The 15,847-nt window shown below is 40.5% G+C and overlaps 3 protein-coding genes across 4 annotated transcripts in view; 1 reads left to right on the top strand and 2 right to left on the bottom strand.

The window, feature by feature from the left end:
• The window catches only part of LOC130563306 (granule associated Rac and RHOG effector protein 1-like), a 28,944-nt gene extending 26,567 nt beyond the window's left edge, over positions 1–2,377 (top strand). Inside the window, exons 11-14 of the mRNA XM_057348762.1 lie at positions 212–377; positions 537–674; positions 848–926; positions 1,081–2,377. Of these exons, the coding sequence (XP_057204745.1) occupies positions 212–377; positions 537–674; positions 848–926; positions 1,081–1,395 (698 nt within the window). The 3' untranslated portion in view covers positions 1,396–2,377. The remainder of the gene's footprint in view (positions 1–211; positions 378–536; positions 675–847; positions 927–1,080) is intronic.
• A 1,868-nt stretch (positions 2,378–4,245) lies between these two features.
• Positions 4,246–5,394, bottom strand: ss18l2 (ss18, like 2). Its single transcript, XM_057348788.1, has 4 exons — positions 5,037–5,394; positions 4,687–4,763; positions 4,523–4,607; positions 4,246–4,403 (listed from the first exon to the last, which is right to left on the bottom strand). The coding sequence occupies exons 1-4, from the start codon at positions 5,103–5,105 to the stop codon at positions 4,311–4,313; spliced, it is 324 nt and encodes a 107-aa protein (XP_057204771.1). The 5' UTR covers positions 5,106–5,394; the 3' UTR covers positions 4,246–4,310.
• A 100-nt stretch (positions 5,395–5,494) lies between these two features.
• lsm14ab (LSM14A mRNA processing body assembly factor b) lies at positions 5,495–15,698 on the bottom strand. Of its 2 annotated transcripts, XM_057348776.1 has the most exons (11): positions 15,407–15,698; positions 11,992–12,155; positions 11,762–11,903; positions 11,433–11,543; positions 10,993–11,157; positions 10,751–10,834; positions 10,479–10,676; positions 8,341–8,509; positions 8,122–8,151; positions 7,771–8,014; positions 5,495–7,634 (listed from the first exon to the last, which is right to left on the bottom strand). In XM_057348776.1, the coding sequence occupies exons 1-11, from the start codon at positions 15,525–15,527 to the stop codon at positions 7,611–7,613; spliced, it is 1,452 nt and encodes a 483-aa protein (XP_057204759.1). In that variant the 5' UTR covers positions 15,528–15,698; the 3' UTR covers positions 5,495–7,610. The 2 variants fall into 2 exon arrangements, with proteins under 2 accessions (XP_057204759.1, XP_057204760.1); XM_057348777.1 differs by lacking the exon at positions 11,433–11,543 and having other exon boundaries at positions 15,407–15,697.
• Between the last annotated feature and the right edge of the window lie 149 nt (positions 15,699–15,847).

A 15,847-nucleotide genomic window follows, 5' to 3' on the forward strand; every position in this document is an offset into this window, starting at 1 on the left:
TCTCTCTCTCTCTCTCTCTCTCTCTCTCTCTCTCTCTCTCTCTCTCTCTCTCTCTCTCTCTCTCTCTCTCTCTCTCTCTCTCTCTCTCTCTCTCTCCCTCTCTCTCTCTGTGTGTGATGGAACTCTATTGTGTATTTATGCTGTGCTGGACAGTTTCAACAAAGAGCAGGATACAACTCGACACTCAACTCTCTCTCTCTCTCTCTCTCAGTTGGGTCTGATCCAGAGTTTGCGCGTTACGTTGCCGGTGTGAATCAGGCCATGCAGCAGAAACGTCAGGCGCAGCACGTTCGGCGCCCCAGCAACACCCGCAGCAACTGGCCACACCCCGATGAGCAGCACCGAGTCTGGCCACACCCAGAATACTACAATGAGGGGTGAGTGCCGCTCACAGACCAATCACAGCGTGGTACACAACTTCCGTTTGGACACGAGACTGTGTAATATATGATGAGTCTGTTCTAGTTAGTTGATCAGAACTATTGACTTTTTACAAATTTGCTGTCAAAGATGAACATTTGTGCGTTTTTGAGCAGGGAGGCGGTCAACAGTGGCTGGTCAGCCAATCAGGGCGATTCGGCCAGCTCGAGTGATGAGACGTCTTCAGCCAACGGGGACAGTTTGTTCTCCATGTTCTCTGGGCCTGACCTGGTGGCGGCTGTTAAACAAAGACGGTAACAAAGCAAATTTATCTTAAAAAGATGTGACGTGAGTATGTGGTTTACGTAGACACAAAAAGGTATAAGCATGAAATCAATATATCTATGAAAAAACCTGATAAACCACATATGCCAATGTGTGTGTGTGTGTGTGTGTGTGTACGTTCTTCTGTTACGTGTGTTTTTAGGAAACACAGTTGTGGTGAACAGGAAGTGTGCACTCTGCCCTCTCCTCCGCTCCATCACTGCAGTGACGACAGTAACCAGGTAAAAATGAGTCACTTAAACACACATCCCAAGATACATGAATCTCTTTAAAAAACAGCCAAATATCAAATGCTAAAATGTAATGATCTCAAACTATATCTTAAAACTATTTCCTGTTCTCGCTTCACGTGTGTCATGTCGCTTGTCTTTACAGGACTGCAAAACTAAAACGTGGCCTCCTAAAGCTCCCTGGCAGCACTCCTCACACACCAACACCATGCCCAATCCCAGCTCTTCCCTCTATCAGATGACCATGCCCTCCAGCCAATGGAGCGACTCCATGCAAATGCTGCAGTCTCCGGTGTGGTCGACAGCCAACGACTGCCCTCCATCCTCTGGCATCTCCTCCGGCTTCCCCTTCACACAACAACAGCAGCAGCAGGTCGCCCAGCAGAAGATCCTGAACAAAGGCTTCAAAACCTTCCCGCTCAAACCTGAGCACCGACCCTCGTACCTCCACCAGTACTGAGCACCTGATCTGAGATCTGAGGACTGCTCACTGAACCAGGCTGCGTTCAGAGGTTCAGCCGATCGTGGAAGAGATTCACAGCGCTCATCCGGGGCTTCGTAACAAACACCGCCGGAGTTTCTACCTTGTGCTAAAGTTTGCAGTAAAACCCACGTCCTCCCGGTCGAGACTTCACCCGTGTAAATTAGATTTCTTTCACCTCGTGTTTTCATAGGGAAGTTTGCATTTAACATAGTGGTTAATAACGGTTTTGTACACAGATGCGTGTCAATCCCCCAAACACAAACGTAACTGCCTTCCTCACTGTCCAAAAATGCATGATTTATTTAGCAGCAGCTAGTCGGACCATTTCACTGGCAGCCGTAAATGTGAGCCGACGGCGGAAAGCTCGTGATTAGAGATGTATGTTAAACGCTTCAGTCTTGCTGCGGCGTTCGGGTTTGCGTTTACACGCTGTCTCCTGAGGCGAGTTTTTGAAATGCATGGCCATCGTGCTGACACACAGCGCTCTATTGCAGCTGCATTACCAAGATCCAGGGGGTCCCGAACCGGACGTCCCCCAGAAACCATACTGTGTTTAAATAGCTGTAACTGCCAAATCTCCCGTCATATGACCCAGACTGCAGCTCTCAGCTACTGTTCCATAGCTTGTAAATTACTCTGGAAAAAAAGAACAAAAAAGAACTATAAATAATTAACTTTTTATGAAGAGGCTTTGAGCAGGCTCGGCAGAAATATAATAATCATAGCAGAGGTGTAATTTGAAAGAAATACACTACTTTTTCAACATCTGACATTAAAAAAAGAAAAATATAAATAAAAAAGGATGTTAGCAGTAAGTAAACTTGTGCCATGTTGTTTTGAATAGCACTTGCAGATATTTTCTCTAACCAAAGGATTGTTTAGAAGGGGGAAATGGTGCTTGAAATAAATAGAAATGCCGTTTGGGAGCCGTAGTTAGATATATATATATATATATATATAAATAAATAAAAATGTATGGAAAATCAAATTTCTTGCTTTTTTCTGATTGGCTGACTTTCTTCACGACGACACTAACGCTTACAATGAAAATAACATTTTATTCCTTTAAAATACAATATATTTCTTGTACAAATATTGACAGTATTAATCTTATTTTTGTATTTTCTTACACATTATATCATTACTGTATACATTATCGTAATATAGGCTTATTATTAGGTATAAACATTATTTTCCCAAGATGTGAAGCACATTTTTTCTTTCCTATAGAGTTTAACTTTGCAGAGGATCCAAATACGCCATTATAAACACTAATAAACAAACATTACGGTCGAATGGGGGTGTTTTTTTGTTTCTGTGGTTTGGGCTGCATCTTAAAGGCCCAGAATGTTCATTTCTGTGATGTTTGCTAATGCCAATGTTGCCTGTATTTATGATATGACCATGTTTTCTGAAAACTAACATACTTATCATGTTTACAGAGAATCGTTTGCTGTATAGAAATATCTCTTTTTATAGTTCTGTGCTTTGCACAATCAAAATGTAGATTTGTTGCTTTTTGTCTGTGTTTTTCTCCCAAACTGTTGCGTTTTTTTTTTTTTAATAAGACAACATCTTTGATGACCTTGGACTGTAACGCTCAACATTTCTCAGCTGTGTCAAATGGTTTACTAGTGGCTTCAAAACATTAAAAATGAAAAAAGAGAGATGTTGATGTTGCCCGGGCAGAACACATGAGGGGGGATGCTTGGCTTCTGTTGCTTATTGTCCACTAGAGCTGGCAACTGATCATTTCCAAGTGTACCAGCAATGCAAAAAAATAAATATATAACAAAACAATGTCTGCTTTTATTTCATACAGCACACACACTCACATGTTTTTCATAATGACATAACATTTTATACTGTATTTTACATTTTTTAATTAAGCATCATTAGTGATTTATTAACTGTTTCCCTCAAGGGGACCAAATAATGTGCCCACAAGGTCAAAAATGACTAATATTACTGACTGAAACTGATTAGGACAGAATATTGAAATGTCCCTGATCGTCATCTCAGCCCTACTATCATTTTTTAACAAAATATACATGATTAATAAAAATGAATTTCTCGTTGATGTTCTGCGCATGCGCAGTAGCGCTTCGAAAGTGCGTGTTTGTGTGAACGATGTAGCGCAGCCTGTTAAACTTCAGATAGGTGCCGCGTACTGTTGAAGGTATTTTGTATGGTTTTTGACTTATTTTCCAACCTGTACAAATGCTTCGATTACAGTCTCTAAAGAAATCAGTCGTCTCAAATAATAAAACTATTTAATAATCAATCCGTTAGTAACCACTGAGGTGAAGCACTAACAGCGCCCCTCAGCTTCAAACTGTTTTTAGTCGACTGTCATGACAATTCCTTAATAAAAAAGTCTGTTTTTACTTCAGTTAGTTTTTATTTAACACTAATGCTGGCTAGTATATAAATTATAATGTTCACGTTTGTACCATTGTGAGATTTAGAAGTGGAATTTACCTGCCACAGGATACAAAAAGTTCAGAGAGAGGTAAGAAATGATAAAAATACTGTAAACACTTGTGTTCTGTTAACTAAAAAACTTCGGCCACAAATAAATTGTATTCCAGAAAATGTTTTCTATTTCCCCCAAAATATTTTATGTTCAAATATGATATTTTCATACATCCTTCCACAGCATAATTAAAAATCGTGTATTTACTCACTCTTGTCTTATGTCAACCCAAAACAACTTTAAATAAAGACTGTTTGCCCTATATATTGTTAGTATACTTGAAAGAAAAATGTCTCTACTTTCGCTGTACCTTGTTTAGCGACAAAGAATCTTGAAAGTACAAACTCAAATCTTATTTACATAAACGTTTATTGTCTCTTTATACATGTATACAATATCACATAAAAGACTTGAATTATGTACAGAAAAGAAAATCATCCGTTTTAGTCGCATCTGTAACATCTGACGTGTCTTTACTCTCTGCCGGTGGGTTTGTTTCACAAGAAGTCTGTGTGAAAGAAATGTATGAAACAAAGCTTAACAGTAAATCAGTAAAATATAACAAAATGTTATAGAAAATTATATAAAATAAAAATATTAAGGCAAGAATTAACAAAACAAACCTACATTATCATTATCAGGCATGATTTCCGTGCTGGCATCTGCTAGTGTACCCAAGTACACAATGTTCCGATGCAGAATCTGTTGATATCTGAAAATATAAAACGTAAATGAAAAAGTATGAATTTGGAATGAAACATGATGTGATGTAAATGTGAAACAGCACGTACTGAACACAGTCTGTGGCTCGACCCTTCTGCATGTACTCTGTGATGCATCTGACCAGCTGATCATTCTCATCCAACAACTGAAACACACAGAGACAGTAGTAGCATTATATTAGTCAGTGCTTTAACGTTTAAATCCTCCTGTTAAATGTGTGATGTTAAACGGGTGTTTATATTCTTAAAAAGGCACGAAACGTTTACCAAAGAAATACCTCAAATAGCATAATGCTGAAAACAAAACGCATCTACAGTGTGAAATATATAACGTTAGAGAGTCACCTACTCTCAATTAAACAATGTTTGTCATTGTAATAATTTTAAATGTAACAAAATCATCTGTGTTTTATACTCACTCTCTGAATCGTCTCCTGGTTGATTTGGGCTCTTCCGCGCTGCCGTTTAGGCACGAAAACAACAGACATTGTACAAACTCAAACCAGCGACCTTCTTCAGTCCAGATCAGACCCGTGTGTTAATACAGATAACACTCCGCTTTACACATGCACAACACGATACAATGATTTAACTAATTTCAATATTTTATATGTGATCACATATTTTCAGCCGCTCGAGTTTCTTCTTCAACAGCGCCTCTGTCAGCGCACGCGCGCGCGCGCAGTTTCATTACTGCCGCCCGCAGGACACTGATAACATTACATCTCCGCTTCAGCTCCCAAACTACACTTGAATCAGAATTCGCTTTATTGTTTTTTTTTTGCTTTAACAACATAAATGGAAAGATATTGCATTTATATGCTATTTGAATGTTCTTTTTCTTGCATAAATGTTTGAAAAACACAAGGACACAGAATATTGAACAACTATTTATTTGTCTCGTCTGAAGAAAACCCCCGTGTGAAGACCTCTACAACACAATTTATTCAGGAAAACAACAAAATGCAACTAAAATTGCCAATCGAATTCTTCCAGAGGCCCGACAACAAAATAATGTCAACCCTGTTACGCGACACATTCCGCACATCCATCCAGTTTCAAATCTCATATACAAGGTTAAACTTCATCACTGTATTAGGCATGAAAATTGACATCATCACGCCAGTCCAATTTCAGCCGCTCAGCACTAACATCTGCGACTCAGTATTTCCCATCATGCCCTGTGCTGAGAGATCACTGCGGTGGCCAATCAGAGTGCCTTCGACTAGCTGCCTGAATATATAGGAGGGGATCTCTGTAGTGCTTTTTTAAAGGGAGCAGTTTAGCTAATACAAGTACAGCATCAATTACAAAGAGAGCTCGATGACAAACTCCTGGGGATATAAATGAGAAAAATTACATAGACCCAACAAAGATCATTTCCCCTCTAAAATGTTTCGGTCATTCAGTCTTTGGATCTCTTAAACAAAATATTAAAAAATACAGAGCACACCAAGACACTCTTTTATGAAAATAACTAAATGAACTCATCTAACAGTGCAGAAACTAGTGCTTCAGTGGCATTCAAAAGGTAAAGACAGGGAGAGCTGGGTCATCTTACTCTGTTAACAGAGCGGCAGACCTCTGGTACTGGAAGCAACACACTAACATGTACACTCGCAACTATTCACAATAAAGCCTTTACGGACAACAATCTCAGCTGAAACTCATCCGGAATCCAGATCTGATCGTGACGCAAAACATTTGACATACACAACGAATCTGTCCCCATTCATCCATTCCATTTATGCCTTAAGCAAAAACACTGTAAGTACGTACAAGTATCCTTCCAATCAGCTTTATATTCCGTGTATGAATTATGAAATGACATCATATTTTCATCAATGAGATATGGTGGCGTTATTCGACTTTAAAGTGCAAATGATACAGTTTTGAGACATCCAATCTTGTTAAAGGGGTTTGCCGGATCTTTCCTGAAGATCTTGGCTTGTAACGTGGAATGGGGCTTGTCTGTGGGTCGACCAATGGCCTTAAGGGGTTTAAATCAAAAGCCCTCTTAGAAATGTACAAAATTGACACCGGAAGTCAAGAATAACTGGCACTCGATTACCAAAATACAGGATACAGCAGAGTCATCCAGCAGGAATAATCGAATGATTTCAGGACTGAACGAGGAGGCAATAACACAAACTCTTTCGACTTTACATTCATTATTCAACCATCAATCAGTATGTTTGTGTGAATGAATGAGTGAACGCAGATTGACCTATTCTTTTATACTGAAGTGTACACAGTTGAGAACTCCACGAATGACAAAATGTATCAATAGAAAATAAATCGAGGGGTTAACATTAACCATTAAAAACGCACCCTAAACGACAATATATATATATATATATATATGAATTCAACCTAGCTTTACTGTCACAGACAGATGAGCACAGGTGTTCTCTTTAAAACCCAACAGGCCCTCGAAATGAAGTTGAACTGAATATTGATTTCTTTAAGGTGGTTTTGGTTTTATTTACGTCTGACACAATCCCTACAGGCTATTAGATCAAGCTGTCGTGCTTCTAAAGACAGAGAACAGATCCAACAAAACAAAACAAAGCTATTTGACTGAGGAACGCTCACAGTATCAGCGGGGTTCAGGACACAAACGGAATACTATCAAAGACCATCCTGATTATTAAGAAAGGAACTAAAGGATCGATGCAAAAATACCAGATAATAATAATTACAATAATTCCACAGAAGTTCCTGTATTTCGTAGATAACTTCTCGTTTCCCTCTGAACGCATCAAACGAATGTCAAACGTTTCCGAAAAACATTGTGGGGTGTTCTTTTTTTTTTTTTCTAAAAAAGGAGAAAAGCAAGAGAACTCTGCATGTGCAGCTGAACGCAGGTCACGCCCGTGCTGGTGTTGAACAGAGAGAGGCAGGACCTGTGTGTCAAAGCATTAATCTTCACTGTGAGGAGCGTGACAGGAGATTCTTGGCTGTTAGGATGATGTCGTCGTCGTCTGCTTCAACTACGCTGCCACTTTATTCTCCTTCTGAAACGAACACAAAACACAGACAGACAAAATATTACAAAAATGTTTAGGAAACACTTCAAAAGCATCTCACTGAAATTGTAATATATTGCTAAGGTTTCTGGTTGATCAGTGAGATGAGAGAATCAGCACTAACCCTGTACTCGAAGTCAGAGAACTCGCGGCCTCCTCTGCCCCCTCTGAAACCGCCTCTGAATCCACCCCCGCCACCACGAGACGGTGCGAACGAGCCCCTGCTGGCTGCACGACCCCGACCGCCACGGAAGCCCGGGCCGCCGCCTCTGCCGCGGAAACCTCCGCGTCCCCGACCGTGACGCAGAGGAATGCCGAAGGTCTCCGCGTTCATCCGTCTCTCCTCCGCCCAGGTCTGCCTCCGTTCCCTGCGGGGAGAACCGTCATGCTTGAGCACCGAACTCAATGTCATTCACTACCGGAATGCGAGGACAAATACATTTAACGTGTTTGTGTAAAACTAAAACGACTGTACCTCCCGTAAGCTCCTCCTGATTTCTCCTTTCTAAAAGGAACAGAAAGTAAAACTTAATACTCATTCAATAACAGGAACTTCACAGAAATATCTTCTACGTTAAATCCTGGAGTGATTAAACACTCAAACCATTAAAAGCACATCTACAGGTGTGACACAACTCGTGCATGGGTGTTTCTGAGCCAACCACTTGTTGACTGTGATAACAGAGTTGCTCACCTTGAATCATCACATGAGATGTTGTCGAAGAAAGACTTGGATTTGTCATAGTAACAGTTGGGTCCCAGTGGATCGCCCTCATTGGCGTTGACTTCACTGTTCTGAGTCTCCACCCCCGAATCCGCCTTCTCCTCTCCGTTCAGGGTCTTCTCCGCTTTCTCACTCTCATCTGCAAAACAAACAAAACCACTGAAACATCATGGCAGTACAGATTTTAAATATAAAACACAAAAAATGATCATAATAAAGATAATTGTGTTCTCTACCTTGGACAAAACATCATTTCGACATAGGAATGAATTATCTATGTATTTGATTGACTTTTCTGCTGACATTCTCATAACCGTATCGCGTCTTCATTTGTCTAAGCTCAGTAGAGTAAAATTAAAATATTGTGAAAATAACTAGACGTTCTCAAAAAAAAAAGATTGACAGAATATTCATGTGTAATAAAAATGATCCTCTGTGTACACGACTTTTTCCCTTCTCATTACCGATACAGTAAGTTTTCCACATTTAAAGACATTTTACATGTGTAATATTCTATAAACATAGAATTAATGAATGTCTTATTATGTATGATGAATAAAAACTTGCTTAGGCATCATGGCTTCGCTTGTTTTTAGCCAAACATGCCATGAGATTGACAGTTTTAAATGGTTACGGTAATGAGAATATTTAAGGCCTTTTTTGTAAAAAATTTTAAAATTGTGCTAAACTGTGTTGAAAGTTTTGAAATGAATGCCTTCAAACATGTCATATCTCGTTTTAAATGAATATAAAGGGAATTTGTTGATACACGTGTTTTTAAGAAAATCATGTTTGACATCTTGAAACCAAGATTTCGTGAGAATCACCCAAATAGTATTTATCTTGACAGCAAAACCAAAATTGATGAAAAGGTTTTATACGTAAGATCACGCAAAACATGCACGATGATAAACAGTTTAAACTTACAAAAATACACATGGAGGACATTAGCGGTAATAAACAAAAAATAGTTTTTTAAATAATCATAGCATGCATGCATGTAGGTTTAACCCTCTAGTAAACTAAACTGCTTAACATGCGTTAACTAGTTTACTAACATCATTTAAGATTATTAAACAGCAGCATGCACAACATTGACACATCAACTGCACAGAAAAACTTTAGATTAATTATAACGTGAAGACTAGATCTGCACGATTAATCGTTAAAAGATTGCGATTTCGATTCAAACACCCAAACCATCTCATTAATGGAAATCAAGATTCTCCTGTGTCTAGTACACCTCCGACTAAAACCACAATGCTCCAATCTGTGTTGGTGCTGCCGCTGAAGCAGAGAAAGCATTATCATCATTAGGTATGAAACGATGTCACAAACAGTCCTTCTAACAACACACTATCATTATTTCTGAGTCAAACGATCACAGAAGAACTGGAATTAAGTTGCCAACTCGCACGCATGAGACACACACATTTACAAACTCTCAGTCTGCTCAAATGAATCTCAAGCCAACATAAAGTAAATACAGCCTAGTAACGAAACTGCTCTTATGATTGTCTTTCAGGATTGTGTGACATTGTTCTGGTTATGCTTCACATCTTAACTGGACAGGTTTGAAACAAAACTAACGACTGTAGTTTGTAGCGCGGACAAATCCGAACGCGCGCTTTTATCTGTCATTATGGTAAAAACACGTGTGGCGCTTTTCACTGTATTTACAGTAATAGAGAAGGTGCACTATAACAGTTTTCATCAAGTTGACCAACATTTCACGTTTTCTGGTTATTTAAAATGTTTATTGGTGAGAATACTGTTGTATCTTTCTTTAAAGACCTCTTCAAGCAATCTGTAGATGTCAAGATTTGTCAGATTTCAATGCTTTAATACTTTTTAGTAAGTTTAACTTTTGCACTCGAAGTAACTATGGTGGCCTAATTGTTGTAAAAAATGTCTCACTATAGTAATTATTGGTTAGCCAAGAAATCTGTAATAATTTTGAAGCATAGTCCTGAATATGACGTTAGATGATGTTTTAGTTGTCATTCAGAATTGTAAGAGAATCGTGATCTCTATTTGAAACAAAAGAATCGGGATTCTCAATTGATCCAGAATGGTGCAGACAAAAGATGAATGTATGTGAACGGTACCTTTAATCTTGAGTTTGTTTTGGAACTCGCGGTCGATCTCCTCTTTGTTAAACTGGGCGTTGGCAGTTTCGAAGTCAAAGTCCTTCTCAAATTTCATTGGTCCATCTCTACGTCCATTAAACCTGCCCCTACCACGCTGACCTCCACCTCCACCTCCGCCCGCACTGCCCCGCCCCCTTCTCTTGCCAGGAGCGCCACCTAGAGGCAGAAACATTTCTTACAGCCCTCCATTCAAACATGACAGACAAACACAACGATGAAAAGCGACTTACCACCAGAATGGCGTTTGTTTTGATCTTTGTTATCAGACCTGTTCGAGTCTGTATCCGGGCGAGCAGCCTTGTCAACATCAGACGCTGTGAAAGAAACAACAGATATCACCGTTAATGTCAGCAGAGGGATGTGAAAACGATGAGATAATTCCAGCGTTCTGCCTGTATGAGACGTGCACACACATCAAGAGAAACATTTGTTTCCAGTCATTTCTTAAACGAAACGGTTGTGGGTTTCCCACCCTTGCTCTGCTTTTGGCTCTCAGCAGGTTTCTGGGTGTTTGTAGCGGGTCGGGCGGCTGCGGGTCGACCGGCTGCAGGTGCGCTAGATGTGACCGGTGCGGTCTGTACGGCATGATCCAGGGTCGGGCTCTTTCTCACGGACTCTAGAGACGGACTGGCACGACCTGTGGCAGAGAATCCAGATTAAAACCCACAAAATCAACCAAACGCACCACGGTGAACATCAGTTCAAGACAACATGCACGGCCCATTTAACTGCTGTGAGAAACAATGCAAGACAACATCAAAACCGAGATCAACATTCGTAATGATTTCAGCAGATGATTATGAACCGTCAGCTTCACCATACAGCAGAAGACACATGCTGTACTTCAACGTAACCCTACACAACACAAACACACTAAAGCCATTCTGCAGCCAGCGCCGGTTGTCCGGTTACCTTCGGGTTTGTGCGCGCTCAGAGAGCGAGCGCGCGGGGTGAAAGCAGAGCTCTGGGGCAGCGGGGCGGTACCGCTCGCCTCCGTACTGAACGCAGGACCTGAGCTGCTTCCTGTGAGAGGAGGAAGTGCACAACTTCAAGTGTGGGCTTTAACACTTCACACACCCGGAGCAAAACCTCTTTTTGTGTAACGGCGATCCTCTCTGACTGACGTTAAAAATGCCCTGCCAACTATGTTTTTGTCTGTAAAAAGTTTGAAAAAGGTCTCTTTTCATCCCAGATGCACCGGTTTTTTCTGCTTGTGTTCTACAGGAGCGAGTGTAACTTACCGCCGGTGACGGCTGCTCCGAACGGCTGTGGGACCAGCGCGCTGGGGCTGAACTGGCTGTACGGAGCCACGGGGGCCCGACTGAAGGGGGTGTAGGACTGAAATGAAGGAGCCGCTGGGCCAGCAGTGGACGACAGAGAGGACTGCACACACACAAGAATGAAACCCATTTGAATATGCTTTAGTTTCTGCAGACTGAGCTGCGTGTGCAACCGAACGTGTGCTGCTCACCTGCACGATGGCAGGGTCCTGAGGAAGATTACAGGTGGGTTTGGGTGGCTCGCACACAGTCAGATCTTTGATGTCACTTCCTCTGAATATGATGTACTCGAAGATGTCCTCTCGAGGGGGGATTGGCCTGTCCGTGGGGCGATCTTCAGTGCCAAAGGACTTGACTAAAGGAGAGACAGAAAGAAAACGCCTCGATTAACACAACATGCAATACAAGCTACACACATGAATCCACATAAAGATGACAAAATATCCTTTATATTCCCGTGGCTTCTTATTACTTTGAACTTCAAGAATGTTGAACAATGTACGGCTTTCGCTCGTGCATGCCATTACAATGAATGGACAGTGAAACAAACACAGACACACAAAAACAGTGAAAGTGACTTAAAAATGAAAAATAAGATTTTAAAAATATCTTATTTTGTGTTCTGCGTGTTTGGAACAACATGTGGGCAGATAATATATGGCTGAAAGATTTTGTAACACTACTAATAAAAAGAGAGTGCATAAGAGAGGATGCTATTAATGAAGCAGCGTATTTTGCAAGTTAAATGTTGAACAAAGTTTAAATAAGCGGTGTGCCATATTGGCCAAAAAAGATTTCTAGATATTTTCTGGGATTTTCCGATAAGGATAAGCAGGCGATATTTTGCATCCTATAGTTCTTTGCTCCCACATCAGAGCTCTGCAATGCGTCTTTGAAATCAAGTGTATATGGATTTATTCTTCCCAACTGACAGTATTCGTCAGGAAAACACTTCTCAACTCCTCGAGTAACATCACTTCACCTGACGCTGGCTGTGTGAACATGCGCGCGAGCACCTCTGTGCCCCGCACCATAGAGCAGACCCAGGTAATACACTTTACATTTACATTTATGCATTTGGCAGACTTACATTGCACTATATTATACATTTGTGTCCAAGTATGTGCAATCCCTGGGATCCAACCCATGACCTTGGCGTTGCTAGCACCACGCTCTAACCACTGAGCTACAGGAAAGCTAGACAGAGCGAGACACAGGGCTGACAGAGACAGTAAATGCTGTGGATGTGCACGCGCAGTGCCTGACTAAAGTATTTGTGAACACTGAGTGTTTTGTTAGTGGAGTTAAAAAATGAATTACATACTCAATAATATGATTTCGCACATCCTTAAAACAAGATTTACAATATTATCGCACAAGATATATCTCGCACACCCCTAGTTTAGATCATATATACCGTTTCATCGGATGCGCGCATGCTCCTGACCCCCAGTTAACTTCCGGTCTATGTTTGGCTAGTGTCTAATAATATAACTTTTTATATTTTATTTAGTGTATGTTAAATGTCAATTTATATGACTATTTTACTGTATAATAATTGCATTAAATAAAAGATTTGTTGAATTTTGTTGTATGTTCATTTGATTTAATAAACAATTTGTTGAATGGGTCCTGTAGTTTTGACGCATTTAAAAAAACGTACAGTACACTGACATCTAGCGGTTGAGCTTGGTATCGCAGTCTAGCGTCAAAATATTGGAGAGACAAGTTTAGCCATCCAACGGCTCTTCTCGGTTTCTATTATTTGCGAATGTTTACCGAAAGTAAACAGGGGGCCAGGCGCGCGCATGCGCAGTAACGTTTGTTTATATGATCGCTCACACGCTCATGCACTAAAAATCACCTCACACTGTTCCCCAGCCAGCTGCATGACTTACGATGTTTCTCTTTGCACATGTACAGTATTTATGTGAAGCATTCGTATAGTTTGAATTTTTTTGTCAATGTATAGGTTTACATTTATATATAGAATATTTATAGTCCAAAAAATCTGTCAGTAGGTTAGGTGTGGATAGGTTTATAGTGTTTTACGTCATTGTTGTATGTCTGTACCTATGTAGCACCGTGTCCTGTGAGGCACGACATTTCCTTCCACTGTATGTACCCACATGTAGCGGAACGACAATAAAGCTCAACTTGAACTTGTCACTTTGAAACAGTCACTAATACCGTAGGTCAGGACTTTATATGGGGCTGTCAAACGATTAATCGCACCCAGAATGAAAGTTTGTGTTTACATCATGTAGGGCTGTCACGATAAACCGACGATAAATATCAGGTGATTTATGCACAGCTTGTGAGTGAAGTACGGGAAAATGCTGCCGCATCCGAAAGCCAGAGGGCGCTCTCTTGCGGAAACTCCAAATACACACTGCAGAAGAAGACCTTGACACCTTCTAGAATCTAGGAAATGCTTATGGACATCTTTTTATCACTGTTACTCAAGCCTCATCAGGTATTTTTATGATGATAAAGTATATTTATAATGATCGTGTTTGACGTGTGTTGCTTTTTCAAATGCATATTATAAGCGACTCAAACTCGCACTGCTTTTAGATCGAGCAGCATTTCTACTGATCCCAGAGCCGTGCTTCACGGACAAGCTACGCATTAAAAAATATCGACACATTGCATATCGCAGCCAGCTCGGTCACAATAGGATTGAGTGGTATCGCGATAAATTATTCCTGTGTACTGTGCATATTCATTTTGTATATATAAACACATACACTTACATGTATATATTTATAGTTAGTAAGTATTTACAGGTATTTATTTAGATTACGAATAACTTTATATCTCTAGACAAAATACTATCAGTAGAATTCAAGAGAGTTTAAAAGAGCGTGTGTTTCTCAACCTTGTGTTGTTTTCAAATCTGTAACACTTTTTATTAGTGGATCACATAATCACAGTATCTGATTTCATTCCTAAAAGTGACGGTGAAGTCCTAATACTCTGTCTAACATCTTTTGAAATAGCACGAGGTTCACTTCACTTTTAAGTAAATGAACTTCTGTGTAATCAGCACAGAAACATTTCTAGTTCCACACTACAGGCGTCAACAGATCAATGTTTGGCAAACGTTCCTCAAAGTGAGCTCAGATTTGTTAAAGCACCTAAACAAGACCTCCCTCTCTACTGTATGTGCATTATTATCTCAGCCCATTTACTCTCTGTCTAACTCTCTAGCACCCCTCACATCTCATTCTCTTCTCTCTCTCTCTTTCTCCTGCTCGTGTGTTTCACTGTCCGTCACTCACTGCTGTCAGCCATAATATTCAGACTCTGTTTGTTTATTACATTATATGTTTAGCCGATTCACATTTCACTAAACCACAGTTCTGCTTCATATATTAAATAATATCGTCATATTTAACCTGTGTGCTGTGTAAATACATTATGCATGCATACAAACCACGGATAGAGAGCCATGCTACAGTATAAGGAATATACTGCATGCATATTATGTGCATTTAAATTTCTTTCAGACAGAGCCGCAGTAGTTTTAGTCGAAAGTGAATATAGCCCTTTATATTTCTATATATGATCTCTCTCTATATGTTCATGCGTTTGTTTATTTACCTTTAGCCAGAGCCACAGTGCTGTTCTCAGTGTCGATGGTGTATAAAACTCCCTCATATCGGATCTCGGCCTTTGAGATCAGACTGATCTTGCTGCCGATATAAGGCGTCCCTCCGCTCATCTTTCCGCTTCAAATGACTGCCGCGCGGCTGCTCGTCTCCTGCTCTCGTCCGTATTCACGGTCCTGACCGACTGCACGACGTTTACTTCGCTCTTTGTGTGGTTTTCTCTCCAGCTCCGATCAGCACGACATGGCCGCGTTCATTTTCCTCCGCACTGAGTCGCGGTGCATGCCGGGAACGAGTCTCCTTCTGAGTTTCCCGTCAGCTATCGCGATAAAACGCGAGGTTTGAGCGTCACGCCCGTTGTAATGGGAATTACGTAAGAGGCGATGCGTGTTTAAACGTGTGTTTATATTCTAATAAATACATTTAGAGGAAT

This window comes from Triplophysa rosa, linkage group LG12, assembly GCF_024868665.1.
Source record: "Triplophysa rosa linkage group LG12, Trosa_1v2, whole genome shotgun sequence".
Classification (NCBI taxonomy): Eukaryota; Metazoa; Chordata; class Actinopteri; order Cypriniformes; family Nemacheilidae; genus Triplophysa; species Triplophysa rosa.

Bases quoted from the DNA above. Each gene is read 5' to 3' on its own strand.
- ss18l2 (XM_057348788.1), bottom strand. From the start codon at position 5,105: ATGTCTGTTGTTTTCGTGCCTAAACGGCAGCGCGGAAGAGCCCAAATC. The intron at 4,608-4,686 runs GTACGTGCTGTT...TTATATTTTCAG, and splicing joins CGAGCCACAGACTGTGTTCA to ATATCAACAGATTCTGCATC. The intron at 4,404-4,522 runs GTAGGTTTGTTT...TCTTTCACACAG, and splicing joins TCATGCCTGATAATGATAAT to ACTTCTTGTGAAACAAACCC.
- lsm14ab (XM_057348776.1), bottom strand. From the start codon at position 15,527: ATGAGCGGAGGGACGCCTTATATCGGCAGCAAGATCAGTCTGATCTCA. The intron at 11,904-11,991 runs GTGAGCAGCACA...GTGTGTGTGCAG, and splicing joins AGGACCCTGCCATCGTGCAG to TCCTCTCTGTCGTCCACTGC. The intron at 11,544-11,761 runs GTAAGTTACACT...CTCCTCTCACAG, and splicing joins CGGAGCAGCCGTCACCGGCG to GAAGCAGCTCAGGTCCTGCG.